At 39.6% G+C, this 17,727-nt stretch overlaps 1 protein-coding gene across 6 annotated transcripts in view; it reads left to right on the top strand.

The window, feature by feature from the left end:
• Positions 1-17,727, top strand: part of JMJD1C (jumonji domain containing 1C) — a 167,366-nt gene that overhangs the window by 111,005 nt on the left and 38,634 nt on the right. For all 6 annotated transcript variants that reach the window (XM_086752792.1, XM_086752787.1, XM_086752790.1 and 3 more), the window contains one exon: positions 16,125-16,230. In XM_086752792.1, the coding sequence (XP_086608918.1) occupies positions 16,125-16,230 (106 nt within the window). The remainder of the gene's footprint in view (positions 1-16,124; positions 16,231-17,727) is intronic.

The following is a 17,727-nucleotide window of genomic DNA, read 5'->3' as shown; positions in this document are numbered from 1 at the left end:
CGCAACGCAGAGTGGGATATCCTCCTTTGGCAGCAGCGACCTCTTAAATCAGCTGAGCCGTGAAGTGCAAATTCACCCTGAGAGTCCAGCCGCAATCTTCCAGATTCATTTTACAAAGCAAATACTTGCGCTAGCGTCTGTCCTTTGCCTGAAATCTATCAAGATCATGTCTCTGATAACGTTCATTCCAGTAACAGTAATCAGTCTGCTTTTGGCAATGGATCATTTCTTACAAGATGAGCTGAGCAAAACAAATTGAATATATGAGAAGGGCTGCCTTTTGTAAAACAGTCCTATTGCCAGGCCTGGCTGGCAGTAATATAGCCATGCTATGTGCATTTTAGGTCCTTCACTTCAAGGAGTGTTTACTGATGCAGTGTTAGACACAGAAGCACTCTTAATTTGCAGGTATGCTTATAAATCGAAGGTGTTATTTTTGAAAATGTGGCATGAGAACAGCTGGCTTTATAATATCTTGGTAGATAATACTGTAATAAACAGCATTAGGAACTTCAGTTTTAAGAGGTGTTGACCAAAAACTGATAAAAAGCAGTAGTTTTTGTAAAATAGTTCCAGATACAAGCTTGGTCTCCCTGACTCTTGGCCTCCATTTCTGACATGCAAGGGGCAACTCTGTGTGAGAGGTCAGATTGTTTCCCTTTCTCATGGAGCAAACAGCTACCTGTTAAGCTGAGGGATATTGCTTTTAAGTACTAAGGCATACAGAATTTGCATCTTAACTGAGTATTGCTCAGATCTCAAATGTAGATACATAAAATGACATTGAGCTTTCATAAAATTAAGATTGCTTTATTTGAATGATTATAAGATGGTTTAGAAATTACTTTCACAGGCATGTCTCTTTGCAGGGCTGGCAATGTCTCATTGCCAAGTTTTATGAGTTAATTGTACAGATAAAAACTTTAGTGAATGATAATGTCTTTAAGAGAACAGAAACTATTTTTTTAAAATATGCTATCTGAATTGTGTACCAGCAGGGTGTTAGATAGGAATATTAACTTGATCATTATGAGACTGTTTTCTCCTGAAAAATACCTGAAGTGAGAGGATTGTCTCTATTAATTTGTTTAGCTTGTTGTTTTTTGTTAAAGCTGGAAATCACATTCCTAGCTTTCAGTCACGTAATGTAAAGTAGTTTTCACTTGTACCTTTGTTCTGGAAGGCCTTCCTTTGCCATGAAAACAGGTTCTAGATAAATCTTTAGTAAACTTCCTGTGAAAATCTGCTTTTCTAAAAAGAAGAAAAAATGGCCTTTTTGCTCCCTTGTTTGGTCTGGAATACTGTTAACCTGCTTTTGAGCAGAAGAGAGAACTGAGGAACCATTCTTTGCAGAGATGAGTTAACTTTGAGTCTTTCTAAGTGTGTTTAATTTTTGATTTTAAGCTCTCATGGCTGTACGTTTTCAATATGAAGTCCTTAGAGACCATCGTGATCTAAACACTTTTTTTATTGCATTTTGCTTTTAGTTCCCAAAATTCCAGTACCTTTCTGCCAAAACAAACAAAGTTTGAATCTGTGTGGGAAGAGTCCATTTCACTTCAGATACAATTCTTAACTACTGAGTAATTTTTCCCATCGTTGCATATACTTGTAATGCTAGTAATGGACAGCAGACGAGCATTTGGTATGAATTCTGCTCAAATGAGTTCTGATCGAAAGATGTGGTGCTGTTTAACATAACTGTTGGGCTAAATGCTTTCATGAATAAGGTGGTGCTGTCCAGTTTAAAGGTGACAGCTGCTCAAGGCAAAGAAAACAGCACGCTTGGCATCCTTTTAGTCTTGGCAGGAAAAACTAAAGTTTGAGTAGGCAAAGAACTGTCGTTACCAGAAGTGGTTCTTCCAGAGCAAGAGTAAAGAGACTTTGGCAGGACTCGCTGGGGAATCGTGAATCACGGATTCCCATGCCATGTCTGCTCTTTACTTAAATAAACATGTTTCAATTGTTAAGAGATTCAGCAACCTTCGTAAGAGCTAGATGAATATCATTATTAAAATAGGGTATGCAGCTGCACTATGCTAGCCTTTTTCCATTTTTTCGTATCTTCATAAAGTTTTCTATAGCAAGTATTAACACTTGTCACTTGTCAGTGAACTTGTTCTTTTCAGCTGCGTGTGCTACGTGGTTTTTCTTTTCTCTTACTGTTGTACTGCTTTGAATCCTGCCCTTCTCTGTAAAAATTCCTTGGATTATGTACATTTGGTGCCTTAAACACCAACCTACAACTTGTTTCCAGTGGCTTCTATCTCTCTTGCTTCATAGAGGATACAAATGGTATTATCTCTCTACGTGAAACGTACGTGTGTCTGAGAATGACTCATTCATTGATCTGAGATGGTCAGACCGTTTAGTCATGTAGTTCTTTTTATGGTGGTGACAAGGGGATCTTGAGGAGAAAGCAGATACGAACATTCGCCATGGTATCTTGCTTTGCTAAATGAACGTTATGTTCCTTTGCAGGAAGTGATAGACATAAAATTTACAACATGCAATTTTCTGTGTCGCACTAGTGTCTGTCAGAAATGTAGTCTTGAAATGTGATGTTTGAGTCAAGCCCTTAATATTTTTCTAGCTTGTGTTCACAATATATCGTGTGATTAAGTAAGAATTGACAAATGAGGTGTGTTTTATAGTGGCTTTGCTATAGATTGAAAATGAACACGCTTTCAAATATGTTTGTTATTAAAATATTTTAAGCAGAACTACAGTAAGCCTACACAAATACAAGTGTGACCTAGATCAGATATTTAAAACTGAAATGTTTTTCTGTACTAATAAGTTACTTGTACTATTATGTGTCAGCTATGTGTCTGTTTGTTATGATAGACATAATAAGTTAAGCAGCAGCAAAGCTGATCATGCCTTAATTTGTTTAGGTATTGTAGTTTACTTGAAGGACTATAGATGGGGATTGAAGCCTTAAAGCTCAGCATATGGTATGTGTGACCTCATCAGTGTGGTGTTTTTGTCTGGGTGGTGTTTGGCAGTACCCATCACCGGCACCATTGGGCTGAAGTGTGTGATTCTGCTGTTACTGACCGAAGCAGCTGGAGTCGACTGCATTATACTTTGGACAAGCAAATAAAGAATAACAAAAAGTGTTTTATATTGTGCGTTTCCATAATAAAATACGCTTATGGAAAGACCTGCAAAGGCTCTGCTTTGCCCAAGCAGTTTGTTTCAGCTGTGTGTCTGGGTCAGGCAGAGCAGGGTGCATGATAGATTATATATTTCCAAATATATACACACACATTGTGTGTGTGTGTGTGTATGTGATAATATGTGCCCAAAAGATTTGTGAGCACACAGCACTGGCACAAACGTGCACAGCTGAGCCCGGGCAAATTATTCAAATTAAGTTCCTTTACAATCATTAAACTTCCTGCAAAGAGGGTATTTCACCACTCAAGGAAGGAAGTGGAAGGGTGTGCACACCTCCTGCGTATTGGGTTTATAAAAAAAGAAAAAAAAAGACCCCTGGTAAGAATGAATCAAGAACACACTTTGGTTCTCTGTGGTGGAATCTCTCTTGGATCCACCCTACTTATTCGCATTCTCCTTTAGAACAGCTTTTTCTTTCTTTCTTTGTTGGTTTTTTTTGTGGTTTTTTTTTGTGGTAAGGTCTGCCTGTCTACCTCTGAGCTGAAGGTTGCAGATGTAAAGATAGGACAGGGAGAAATCCCATGTGGGTGGTGACACAGGCACAGTGATAGGTGTGTGTACTTTGCTCTTTTTCTAAATGTGTGTTGCACGTCTGAGAGCTGTCAGGTCAAATGTCTAACGCACCTTAAAGGTTGTTAAAATAATAACAATAAACTTTCTCATGGATTATGAAATAGGTACCTCAGATTCAGGATCTAATACTGTGCTAATCTTACTTGATCTATTACAAATTCAAGTTCTGTATGCCATGAAGTAAGGCTTGAGAAAGGGGCATTGTGCGACTCTGATACTCTTCTGTGTGTTATGGGCAGACATCGGGTGTTTCAGGCCTGGATGCTTTTGGGTTTCGTGACTTGTTTGCTCATAAGAGCAAGCCAATCGTGTAGTGAGGCTTGAGTAGTAACAACACGGACACGTGAAAAATTCTTTGAACATCTTGAAACAGGGATAAATAATATTTTTCTGTCTGCTTTTTAAGCACCCCATAACCATATAGTGCACTCATCTTTCAGACTCCTCTTACTTTAAGCTTCAGGTTTAAAAATAGCTACTGCAGCTGAAAATTGCTTTTCCCGTAAACTTCTGCCTCCACTGACCAGGCGGGCAGGAGGTTTTGGGTTGGTCCCACCCTTTGAGGTTGACAGAAGCAGCTTGGGAACTCCTGGTGCCGGCCAGCTGGTGGCTGTGGCCATCATGTGCTTGCCTACTGCTTTCGTTTCCTCCACAGGCGACAGAGGCACACACAGCTTTCTGCGTCTTTAACCCTTCTCGGCATCGGTTTTAAGAGCCATCTCTATTCTTTCCTGTATCTCTGGTGTTTGGACCACCCATAAGCAGTCCAGCTGGCTTCTCTGGCAGCGTCCTAAAGAGCAATGGTCTAAACAGCTTGTTACCGACACATCTATGTTTAAGCGTACGGTTTCAACGTGAGGGGAAGCAAAAGGCTGCATCCAACTAGAAGTGGGTCAGATGACTCATACCAGTCCTCCCTCCCTGTTAGGCATGTGGGACAGAAGAAATGAGGGAGGAGAATTGGCATCCTCCATTTGTAGAGTCACAGGCAGATGTACAACATCTCTCCTAAGCCTGTATTTGTGCCTCTCTTTGAAAAACAGCTGCTTCCCGGAGGACTTGATCTGTCTTTATTCTCAAATAGCTGGAATAAAATTGAACCTTTCTGTTTTACCTTAATTTCTTGAGAAATAAGAACTTAAGTCACTTTTTTGGTTCTCTCAGTGAGATTTGACACAGGAGTGGAGTTCTTCCAGATCTGACAAGCCTTAGGGAAAGCAGCAGCATGGACTGAAGGCAATCAAGTCAGCAGGCGGGTGGTATAGCTGCTGTAAATAGTGTGGTTCCTCCAGGTAGTAGGAGTAAGTTCAGGTGGAGCTGCTGAAGGCCATGGGAAGGTACACGAGAAGGAAAGGAAAGAGTTGTGAGATCCCTGGAATAAGCTGAGGTTGCTACAGCTGAGGTAGGTCTCGAGTCTGTAGGAAAATAGTTCCCTTCCACTGTCGTAGAGGAACTTATTCTACTCTTTGCACAATTTTTTAAAAAATCACAGTTGGTTAAATGGTTTGACTTCATTACTCCTACTCCAAGAGACAGCATTGAAATAAATAATTTTTAAGTTAGGAATTTGAAACAGAACAGACAGAACAAAACTTGTTTCTTCTTTGAAGGAGAAGATCACATCTTTTCACTGGAGTATCTTAGTAGCTCTCCAAAGCAGTCTTGGAGAATTTATAAATCCGTCCAGTGTTTCTGGGTAAAGAACTTCCTGTATTTGATCAGAAATTATTACTTTTTTTCAGCAGTAAAAACACGTGGAAAATACCACTCAGTAGTAAGAGAAGGGTGCCACATCCTCGGTTCTGTGTTCTTAAAATTTCCAGTCTTCACATTTAATTTGTTAAAAATGAAAGTGTAAAGTATTTCTCTTATGTTCTTGTCCACACTGTTTTCATAATCCAGACACAAAATCAGTTCGTAGAGAAGTGTGTTTCACTTCTTTATAACCAGATGGTGCTTTCCAGTATGTTCTTTCTTTCCCAGTTAGTTGCTCTATGTTGGGATTGGGAATCCATAGTGCTTTGGGGAGCTCTGAAGCGTGAATGAGGGTAAGATCCTGCAGTCATTGCATGGCAGTGCAATGACTCTTTCCCAGGGAGGGAAAAGAGTGTGCCTTCCTGCATTTCAGTTAAGGGGGGAAACTTGAGTTTCACTGAAATGTGTTCTTACCAGAATTAAGCTTTAGCTTGATGTGGTGAACACCGTAGCTCATTTGATGAAGTGCTCATGGTTTTGTTTGCTTTTGTTCGTTGTGATACAACATTGCTTTCTTCAGGGCTCCTGCTCTATACTGACTTGTTGTCTAGGGTTTGTGCTTTGTGAGAACTGCCCCATCGCCTTCAGCAAGCTGCAGTTAGTAGAGGTAGAGAGCTATAGCAGTTCTGGGAGTGTACATGGCATTCCTCTTCCAGGCCAGATACCTGGGGAGAAACTAGAGTAATTTTATACAATTTTTTTTAAATTAAAACCAAGTATGATTCTTACTATTTTATTAGACATTGGAATAACTTTACTAATAAATCAAAAAGTGTACTATTTGTTTTGATGTAGAGGACTTGGTGTACAGTGTATTTCCTAATTAAACTTCATTTCTTTTCAACAGTATACTACACAATTATATGTACTTCTAAAGGTTTTTTTACTGCCATTGTTTGTAAATACTGATCCTCCTCTTCAGTCTAGCAAACATTTCCTGTCTTTGAATGGAATCAAAATTAACTATTCCTGGTTTTTCACTGCATCCCCCTCTACTTGTTTGTGTCTGCCAGCATTACGAGGAGTAGTATTTTAATTTACTTTTGCTGAGCAAGTAAGTTTGAAGCACAGTAGTTTCTGTGCATCTCACAAAATACTCTGTATGTTATGATTTTAGTAGTGAATTTTAAGCACACAATTTAGAAATTATATTTCAACCGTAGAGGCTGGGGTTTTACCCAGTGAGAATGAATAGATAAACAGAAAAAAAAATTAAAAAAAAAAAAAACCAACACAAAAAAAAAAACCAAAAACCAACACAGTTAAAATCAGGGAAAGCAGATTTCAGGTTGCATGACACTTAGTGGCTGAAGTATGGTGCTTGACAGGCACTCCCCCCCAACCCCGTCCCCCAGGTTGTGTAATTCAGTCTTGAATTATGTTTTTAACAGGAATTTTTTTGGTTCTATATGCTAGTAGATTTATTGACTGAAAAATATTGTGAAATAGATGATCATTGTATCAATTTTAAACGCTGAATGGCTTTCCTAAGTTTACCCCAAGGAGCTTATTGCAGCAACAACTGAAATGTTCCTGTTTTCTGATTAGCAATTTAATCTTTCCTCTTTGCAAGACCATTATTCATCTGTTCTATAAAAGGCATGACAACTGCTTTCTCTAGAGTTGCAGAGAGCTGTAGTGTTAATCCAAGTATGATATACATCCCAGCTGGTCAGACCTCTGTTATTTATAGGGAAAATTCCTAAAATGGCTCCAGCAGGTCAGAACGGAGCTCTTAGCAGGAAAAAAAAAAAAAAGCACGCGATGATGGCTGCATTGCTTGTGATACTGTCTTGGAGCAGAGACAGTGTTTTCACATTTGCACAGTGGTGGGCTCCTTGTTGTATGCCGAGCCAGAGGGTTGGAGAGTCTCTGCACCATATCCCTCAGACCAGAGGAATTTGTTCTTCTGAATGAAATTCTGCAAGAAAATGTGTTAATTGTTTTCCCGACCCAGATGTGTTGCTTCTGCGCAGTGCTGCCTTAAATCCTATTAGAAATGAACTTTGAGAAGTCCTGTGCAATTAGAGTGGTACTCACTTAAAATGTGAGAGAAATGTGTTTTATTCTGATCTACTTCCATGTTAACAGCATGTTGGCCAACGCTATTATGTAGTGCTATTCTAAGAAGCACATTTTCAAACAAACCTGGGAAAACCAGTTGAAAATAAAACATAATGTAATAGTAATTAGGTGGACCAAACTCCACTGAAGCTGGCTTTCCAGAACATTTTGAAGATAGCTGATGTATTCTTTCCTCTTGACAAAAAAAAAATGGTTAAGATGTTTTTATTGTTGGGAACGATTTGCATTCTACTCGTAATTCTCATGAGTTACGGCGGGAAAGGAGCTGGAAAGTTGTATGTTCCCAGAGCTCCTATTTGGCAAATACAGTTGAGGATATTTGCAGAGGAGACTGGGTAGCTCTGCAACTGCTTGTAATCTAAGTTGATGGTAGTTCAAATTACAGAGCAGAAGGACATTGACAAGAGTGGGATACTCTGGTGCATGTTTCTAGGACGTGGTGTTGATCTAGGAGCTGTCGTCAGCCTGCCACGTATTGGACAGTGTTCTACAGTTTTCTTCTACAGATTTTAATTGAGACACCTTTGCTCTTAAGTACAGTAAGCTCTTAGTTATCAGTAGTCTTGTCAAATAATGCTGTGTTGCTGACTAATGCAACTGATAAAAGATTTGATGGAGGTAACTACCATGAGATAAGAGACGAACTATCCGGCCTCTCATTATCTGTGGTGGCAGCGTACAGCTTTCCAAGTTTTGCCAGTTCAAGCTGCCGCAAGTAACTTCTGTCCCTGCTGCAAGGAAAATGTGTCTTCAGTAAAATGGTCAGTCTCTGAGCAAGAACTGATGTCTTGGCTTGATTTCTGGGGGCGTTAGACTGCCTTTCCAGCAGCCCAGTAGTTCAGACAACTGGTGATCAACAGAACGTACTTCTTTTTTGCTTAAAGACACTTCCATCCATGCAGCTTGTCCTTCAGCTGATATGATTTGGAAAGCTGTTAGATGCCTTCTGAAAGCTTTTCACAATTCACAGGGTGTCTGTGTCTCAGTTTAAATTTTAATATCAGTGTGCACAAGATTTTTCTCTGATCTATTCACTTAGCTGCTCTACTTGTTAGCATCAACTTCACTCTCCTAATTGCTTGCTTCAGGGAAATGTCTGCACTTTGAGGTTTCTTTTCCCATAGTGGCGTTGAGTTGCTTGGTAAGTGACTCAAAGGCTTGTTTCAGTATCACCACATGACTTGGGAGTTACTGGCTGAGTGGGGTAGGACCAGTACTTCCTCCCTCTTTCTCTTAGGAGTAGATAAAACAAAATGCAAAATTAGGACAAAGTTGCATATTGCTGAGATGGTGGTGATAAATGTATGGAGCCTGCAGTGAGGAAGGGGAAGGAAATGAGATTAAGTGGAAAAGGAAAGAAAAGCAAATGTATGACTGTGTCATCAAAATGAGGAAGATGATGGACATGGAGCAGTGCCATTCACTTGACCTTTCATTCATTTGTACATGGAGAAGAACGTAAGTAGTACAAACAGTCACCACAGCACTTTTAAGTTAGACACCCACCAGGTTTGTGAGTAGGAGCCACTTGTTTAGGAAAGTCTTCAGATGCTGAAATGTGTCTGCGACGCTGGGAGAGTGCCTTTCTGACCCGGATTGTCCCAGCTGCTCAAAAGAGAGTGTGGTGTAACCTGTGAGCGTCTATTTTGATTTAAAAAAAAAAAAAAATCTTATTTTCAAATGCAAAACTATTGTAGAGGTCGCTGGAGCAGTTTTTAGGTTATATTGTGACAGTGTCTGCCTGGCCCAGGTTTGGTTTTGTTTAACCATTGGTGGCTGCTTGCTTCCCTGCTGCATTCTTATTCTGTATGCTGCTCTCGTTTCCCTGCTGCCTTTCCGTACTAGATTCTCATCTACAGATACAGGAATAATGAGCCAACTTGTAAAAGGCAAGTTTTCCAGCATGTCCATTTCACCTGTGACATTGGAAGTGTTATAGTAAGGCAAATATTTCTTGTTTGTTTCTGTGTTTGTGAGTTAAAATCAGGGAAAATATTTGACTACGAGTCAGATTTTTTTTTTTCCTTTTTACTTATGTTACTAACTAATATATTTTCCATAGGATTATCTTTTATATTTTTAACATAAATTTTCTAGTACTCTTAGGGATGTGGGCTGTTCTTCTAGAACAGAATTAATTGGCACAATAATGCTTCTTCAAGCCTGAAATCATGACTTGGAGAAGCGCCCCTGGTTCTCAGACCTGCTAATTAAAAGGCTAAAATCAGTGTCACCTCTTTAATTATGGAACACATGAAATGAGGAATGAAGTAGGAGTGTGTAGGGAGAAGTATTAGGCATAGGGAAGAGTGGGGAGCAAAAGGGAAGTTGTTGCTGACTGAGAGACGTTAAGTTTACTGACAGTTGGAAAATTACTAAATTTTTAGTCCTCATCTTTTTTTTCCTTGTGGTTTTAACTTTCTACTTATAGAAACATACTTGTTGCTGTTAGACACTGAAAATAACCCCTAATCTTAAATGTTTGTGGTCTCAAGTATCTGTAAACATTTGTCCTTTTCTGAACAATGCATTCAGAGTCCCTTGAGCCCCTTGTTGGGAAGGGATTAGTTATCCCTGTGCTCTCGCCTGGCCTCTGCGCGTAGGGAGAGTGTCACTGCCCGTCCCTGCCTTTTCCCATGCGGCGTGCCTCGGCGCACGTGTGAGCAGGGCTGACCTCAGCTCGACTTTGTTTCTGGTTTAGGGGTCAGGGTTGTGCCTTCAAGCTTGACTTAACTGGTTCAGATGTAGCCCAGCAGCTGCCGGGTTTGAATGAGGTAAATTGTGACCGTGCGCTCAGAACAGCAGAAAATAGGTCAAGTGTGGGTTGGGTTTACATAGAAAGCGCTAGCGTCGCCTGGTAAGCCTAAGCCTCTTCTCTCCGCTCAGACAAAGCCGTTTAAGGTAAACTGGGAAGTTACCATCTCCCCAAAAAACTTTCTAGCCTTCTGTAGCCTCGGTGCTTCTAGCTAGCGTTGCTCTTCATGAGAAGCCAGGAGTGGGAGGGGGCCCTGGTTGCAGGGGCGTGCGGTGGGTCGGGTCGATGTATTCCCCCCAGAGCGGTCCCTTCTGGAAACGCGTTTTGCTGCCTACTTGTGTGGAGCAGCACAGCCCTGCATCCTTCAGCGCCTCTCTGACCTCCTGCCCACCAGCTGTGGTGGCGTGGCAGCTGGGGTAGCCTTTCACTTGTCAGAAAGGAATAAGAAATACACTGTTTACCCGCGGTTTATGCATGCGTCTGTGTCTAGCAGGGTGGGTGAAGCAACAGAAGATCTGCATATTTTAGTCATAGCTAAATTCGATGATTTCCCGTTACGGTTTTGGTGTGGTCCCTGTGGCCTTGGCAGCACTTTCCTTTTGATACCCAAGAGGGTGTCAGTCGCTGCCAGTTTCTTTGTGTTCTGGTTCAATTCTTATCTTTTTGCCACAGGCAAATAGGTCGGTGGCATGGCAAAGGGATGCTACCAATTAATAGGTGATGTTGTTAAGATCTTCGTTATTCGACCTGTCCAAATTTTATGTCACTGTTTTTGTTTTGTGTTTTTTTCCCCTTGCTTACTCTGTTGTCAGACAGGACGATACTAAGATTGAGAGTTTGTTTAAAAGTTAAAATCAGCGAAAGAGATTACAGATCAGTGATATAATCAGATATGTCAGGTGGCACGGTCAGTGAAAGATAAGAGGAAGAAAAAAGAAAAGGCTAGTTTTCAAGGAATGAAAATAAGGAGAGAATTTTTTTTTCAATGGGAGAAAGTGATCTAAAAGATATGACATTAGAGGACTAGTATAAATTCTCAGCAGTCTAGATTTTAAAAATAATACTTTTTGCTGCCACTGCTCTCTGTAGGGGCAATTGGTAGACACATGTTGACTTATCTTGTTCCTTGTTTTTCAGACTACAATTTCAAAGTTGAATTTCTGTGCAGCTGAGGTTCCATGCAGTTGTAAAAGTGATTTTGTGCAAAAAGGAAGGAACAAAAAAAGGTGGTGGGCTCATTTTATAGAAACTCCTTTTAGGATATTTACTCATCAAACAAAAAGAAAACTGAAGGTTCAAGCTTTTGACACTTATCTCTGAATTTTTCACTTGCACTATTTGAATTTAAATGTGGCCCCTCTATCATTAAAGTACTAACAAAATGTTTATTTCCATGTACAGCACGTACTGTGTAAGCATTGTAAACAGGACTCAAGTTGGTTATGTACTAGTTTTCATTTAATTTGTGTCCTAAATTATCAGAAAACCTCTAAGCAGCCAGAGGAAGCTACAGTTAATTAAGCCACAGATGGTGAGGACTAATGTGGTGTTGACCTTTGCGAGGGCTGCAAAATCTGCTTAGTCTTTCTCTGTAAAACACTAGCTGAAATGAGTTCCTCCTGATATTAAAAAGATATCCTTGATGCAGTGAAGGCAAATGCAGAGATACTGTGGCCAGGGAAGACGTTTTCTCAAATAAATGTTTCCAGGTTCTAATGCATGCTGTGTGTTGAGGCTTGGTCTTTCAGGGTCCTGATTTAAGCCTTTCTAGTGCCAAAAAGCCACTGATTTTCCAGGACTGGTGTTCCTGGAATGCATATTGTCAGTTCTGCTCTTCTCCTTCACTGAAAATGGAGAGTTGACAACCGACTGGAGTTTCCATACCCTCCTATAAGCAGCATGCAGGCTGTGTGATTGGGGGTAGGGGTAGCTACTGGAATCCACTTTTTAGTTGTTGTTTTGAGGCTCAGGGTTTCATCTCTTGATGTATTGTACTCATTTCTGCCCCTCAAGTGTGTGAGGAATGACTTGGAGAAGTATTTAAAAAGCTGAGGAAACATCTTTCTTCAATAGTGCAAGCCTTGTTGGGATGGTGGAGAGCTGTGGAAATGTGCGTGTGTTCCCACGACGCAGGCATCTTAACTTGGTGGTGTGGTCTATAGTTTCCAACCTCTTCCATCATTTTGCACTGGAAGAAAGAAAAGATACACTCAGAAAAATGCTGGATCACTTTGTTATTTGGGAAAATTTCATTCTTTATTCTTCTCAGGAGTCGAGCGTGTCCTCGGCAGGTGAGAATTCTCACCTAGAGAGACATGCAGACAACTCAAGTATTCTTTGGATAATTAAGCAGAAAATGCACTCTACCAGAAGTGAATTCCTCTTTTGGTCTGGAAAGACCGAGGAACAGTAGCAGAGATCTAAAAAACCTGCCATAGGTTGGCAAACTTCTGATAGTCATGTTGCTTCGTGTGACTATTTTCCAGAAGGGCGGGAAGGATTATCTCGACCATATCTTTCTAGACCATGCGCCCTTTGTCTTCTTCTCAGTATTGCATATAGTCGTTTGTGGAGCGAGGGGCACTGCAGTGTGAAGTACATAAAGAGCTTCTTACGGTGGATATAAAGAAGAAAATTGCAGTCCCATTTATTTGCATTCTGATTTGCATTTCATAAGGATTTCAAACCATTTAACATCCTCCTGGAGGAGGCATTCCAGGACTTGTGGAAAAACTGGTCTAGGAGAAGGTGCCATACTTACTTTTGTGAGTGAAACTGCTTCCGAATGAGGAAAAGTCTGGAGCAAAATCCTACAGGATATTTAATTCTCCTCTGGATTAGTCTGTCAGTCTTGCTACTTAGACCAAGAAGGAGGGGAAAACTGAAGGTCGTAATTGCCAAGGTTCAAATCTATAGACAGAGTTATTGTTTCTTGAGCAATATAAATACAGAGTAAGGAAAAAGACAGGGCACTGCAGTCATCTGCTTGTTTTCAGAGCTGGGAAAGGGAAGAGACTGCAAGTCATCAGCCTTGCTTTTTGCCCTGTCTCTCTGTTTTTGCCAGTTTGTGGTGTGTGCTAAAATTGTGTGCTGAAGGGCATCACTTTATAGTTTAACACATTATGCAATTAATTTCTGGGCTTTCAGATGTTCAGATTGAAAATTAGTGGTGGGAAAAGGTCAGTCATGGCACACATAGATACATAAAATATGTACCCAAAATAATAGAGGTTTTAGAGATTTCAGGAACTTTTTTTTAGTATCTTGATACTGAGCTTCAGATGTCAGTTACAATTTTGCTTTGCTGTAGTGATATCTACTGACCAAGGTATAGCATGTTCATGTCTGTAAGCAAAATGCTACCTTTTTTTTTCCCCCCAGTGATTGATGATACATTAAATGTGTATTTTTTATGTGTCTGTGTATTTAGAAATCTTGGCTTCTCTTTGATGTCCTCTATGTAGTCCCAGTCAGACTTGCATCCGGTTTGTGTAATAGATCTTTGACCTCACTTGTGCCTTTTGTCGCTCTTCTCTGAGATGAGCTCATCTTTCTCTTAGAGTGAGGAAAGAGGTACAAGCGTTCACACTAAGTGCTCTCAGTCAAAGGTACTTGTACGTTGTGGATCTGAAGAGGAGCTAGAACAGAAAAGGTTCCTGTCTGTAGGACCACTGGTATCTTCAGTGTCAGGTTCAAAGAAGGCATAGATGCTTAGGAAGGATTTGAAATCCAAAAGAACAGGAGCAGTGTGTGTTATCCAGAAACAAATGAAAAGTGGCTTACAACGACATAGAGACTCAAAACTTTGCGTGAAGAACTCATCAAAGTAGAAAAATGTTGAGAGTAACAGATCTGACTTCGTGGTACCTAATCAATGTGTATAGTCTTGAAGATAAAAATTTTTATAGATGAGACTGAAGGAATTATTAAAAATACATGAGATCTGCACATTAACTGCATTTTTAAGTCAGCCACACTTCCAGTAATGCAGTGCCTCAGTCGGTTGCCTAGGTCTAATGCTTGTGGATCTGAGAGGGGAGATTTTTGTTACAGGAATCTCTTGCAGCTGATGTGAAAGCAAGTGTGTGGGAAGGAGGACAGATGAATGATCATCACATAGCTCCAGTTCTAGGGTCTCTTGGGTTCCCCTGGCAAATCGTTCCCTGTTTGCAGTGGTGGTGTTGGTCCTGTATGTAGGATCAATGGAAAAATGGACTTGCACAGGAAAGTACATCAGCTGATACCCTTTTTAGATTGCTTTGGGAGAGGAAGTGTGTTACTAGTCTGCCAGCCTTGATTAAATTTTGGTGTTGACCCTCTCCTGCCTCTGATAATGCTAGCAACATACTTGCCTGGTTGGTGTTTTTAACCTGATGGTAGAGGTCCTGTTGATCTTCACCTTCACCTTTACTGTGTTCCACTTTGCATGTATTAAAATGATCATCTTAACCATTCCTTTTGGATCTGAGGTATTACTGTTTTCAAAAGCGTAAGGAGAGAGAGTAATTTTCCCTAATAACTGAGGCATTGATGCGTTCTCCATAATGGAGCACAGCAAATCTTCAAGTGTCAGGAAGTGGATTTTGGGTTTGAAATAGACATCCTGTGATCAGTGGGTTAGCAGGACTAATCTCATCCAGATGAATAGAGAGAAATTGTTTATGTCACTTGAGGGCCTGGCAGCAGTGTACGGTTCCCTGAGTGTTGCTTGTATCTTTATGTTCTACGGCTGGAGCTCTTCATAATAAATTGTGAAACATCAAGAAACTTGTTGGAGATCAAGGAAAGAAATTACTTGATCTCAGCTGCAGTACTGATAAAACATTTTACATTTTGTATGTGGAGAATTGCTCTGATTATTTTAGCTGTCTGAAGTTCTCTTGGCACAAATGAATGTTCCTGCAGCTCACAGATTTCCGAGATCGTCTTCTGTATGAGGAGTTGCCAGGCTGCGGTGCAGCTTTATTTCTCTGCCACAGCCTCGAAGGCAGAAATAGCAAGATTGCTCTGAAATAAAGGGAAATAGATATTCTAGAAGTCTAGAGAAGAATGATTATTTAAGCCATGCTTTCAAGGATGCAAACCAGATTCTGTGCCTAGTTTTTCCTTGTTAGAAGGACAGTGCCACCAAACATGTCTTAATTTCCCAGATTATGTCCTACTCTAGTAGTGAAAAAGATATTTTTCCAAGAGAACTGAATAATAATAGAAACAATAAAAATTAAAGCATGTCTTATTTGAAATTAACCTGAATAACAAAGGCATATGTATTTGAAAATCAATAATGATGTTTCTCTTAGAATGTTTGTTTCTCTCAAAATACAACTCTCTTACGCGTTATCTTTGTGGGTTTTATATCTATGTTTATGCTCAATGTGTCCATATTAAATTTTAGAGATACAGAAAACCTTTTTTCTTTTTAAAATAAATTTAATCATTATTTAAACAATTATTTCTGCATACATGTAAACATTGAAGTCTTTAGAGGGCAATTTTAGCTTGAAGTAAGGCAGTATTTATGAAAGTGTGATCCTATTAATAGCTTACAAGTCTGGCCACATGTGGGATCTGACATACTGTGTTCCCGTGAAATAACTTCTAGCACTAGGTTGCACTTTTAAGTTTTTTCTAAAAATAACACAGGGATTTGTAGGCAATCAGTAAAATTAGCATCAAACTACTTAATATTGTACTCTAAAATACGTCTGGGAAAATAAACAGAAATGTTACAAGTAAACATAACATATGGTTCTTTTTTTAATCTCTACTTTAGGACGACGTAGACAGTCTAAACCCAGTTCTCAGGGATAACCCGCAGTTACATGAGGAGGTAAAAGCCTGGGTAAAGGAACAAAAGGTTCAGGAGATTTTTATGCAAGGTAATTATGTGGGAAAATGTGTTATTTTTATTGTGTGCTAGCTAGTTTAAGGCCAGTAGCTGTGTGGGGCTCATCCCATAGCATCTGTGAGATAATGGAGAATATATTTCTAACTTGGAAGTTATTTTTTAGAAGTATTTGTTAATTACAGACAACAAGACTATGTAAGAAGCTGTGCATGACTTCTTCAGACTGTTCTTAACTTGTTTGATGTCTTAGTGATGACACCAAAAGCTGAATATCGTTAGTCTGAACGTAGATATTTTGTGAAATTTCTTGTGAAAATAAGTGTGTATGAATGGCAACCACACATCTTTTAGCATGTTTAAAACTGTTCTGTGCTCTGTTAGTGTTACTGTTATGTATGATAACCTGTCTGTGCTAGTAGTTCTTCACAGTTCTGTCACAGATGAGTACTTTCAGATCCCCACTCCACACTCCCGATTGAAAAGTGCCTTTCAAATCAGTTGCGATGTCGTAACTCGATTCTAGTGCTGGAGTGTTGCAGCAAATGCATACGTCATTTTTACACTGTAGATACAAGTTACGTGAAAACTAGGAATTAGAATAAATTATTTTGGCTCAGTCTTGCTGATAATAAAAATACTATATGCGTTTGTAGAGTATATGCATTTGCAGTGTATTTTCATTAACTTTCTGCAGAACTGATAGGCAGCTCTACAGAGGCTTTCCTAGCAACGAGGGACAGAAACTGACCACGTGGGTCTGGGTTAAAATCCTCACGCAAACAGTAAAGCAATTTGAGGAGAAAAATGCTTAAGCAGTCGTTCTGTAAATTAGGATGCGGAAGGGAGCAGTAAATAATGTGATATTATAAAGGTGGTGCTGAGGTTTGCTTGCTGTCTGATTTCTTTGTTAAAACTAAGATTAGAAGACCAAAGTAATATGGTAAGTATAACATTGAAGTTAGAATTAAAAAAACTTGTGTCCTTCTGTGGAGTTTTTAATTTGACTAGATGTGATTTTTCTTACGGGCCACAGAGAAATGGTACTGAAAAAGCAGCGCGTGGAGTTGTGTAGATAGTAAATTGGTGTGTCAGTGTTAGTAATTTTACGTTTTATCTTAATATCCTCCAATAAAACATGAGCTACTAGTCTCTTGATGAAATTTGCAGCGAAAACTGAATTGGGAGGTGATGTGGAATCAAATTAGGGATGTACGAAAAGGAAACTAAAGTTGAGCTTGTTTATTGTATTTCATTAGAGTAATAATAATAATAATCAGACAATTGCAAAAGCCTCTGTGTACACTGGTGCAGAATCAATACTTGAGCTAAGCCCCAGCAATATGGAAATAGCCATCTAAATGAAACTGCAAGCATCCACACAACTCATTTACATTCCATCATTCCAGGAACTGTATTTTTATCTTTATATAATTTTATATAATTTCTCAAACAAATATTTGGATGCTTAGAATGCAGAAATTAGGAGATTTTAGGCAATGAGAGGAACCTAATCCAAACATCCTTACAG

The sequence above is a fragment of the Chlamydotis macqueenii genome, chromosome 7 (assembly GCF_036417535.1).
Source record: "Chlamydotis macqueenii isolate bChlMac1 chromosome 7, bChlMac1.mat, whole genome shotgun sequence".
Classification (NCBI taxonomy): Eukaryota; Metazoa; Chordata; class Aves; order Otidiformes; family Otididae; genus Chlamydotis; species Chlamydotis macqueenii.
The sequence above is the reverse complement of the archived record's forward strand: the minus strand, read 5'-3'. Positions and strand labels throughout refer to the sequence as shown.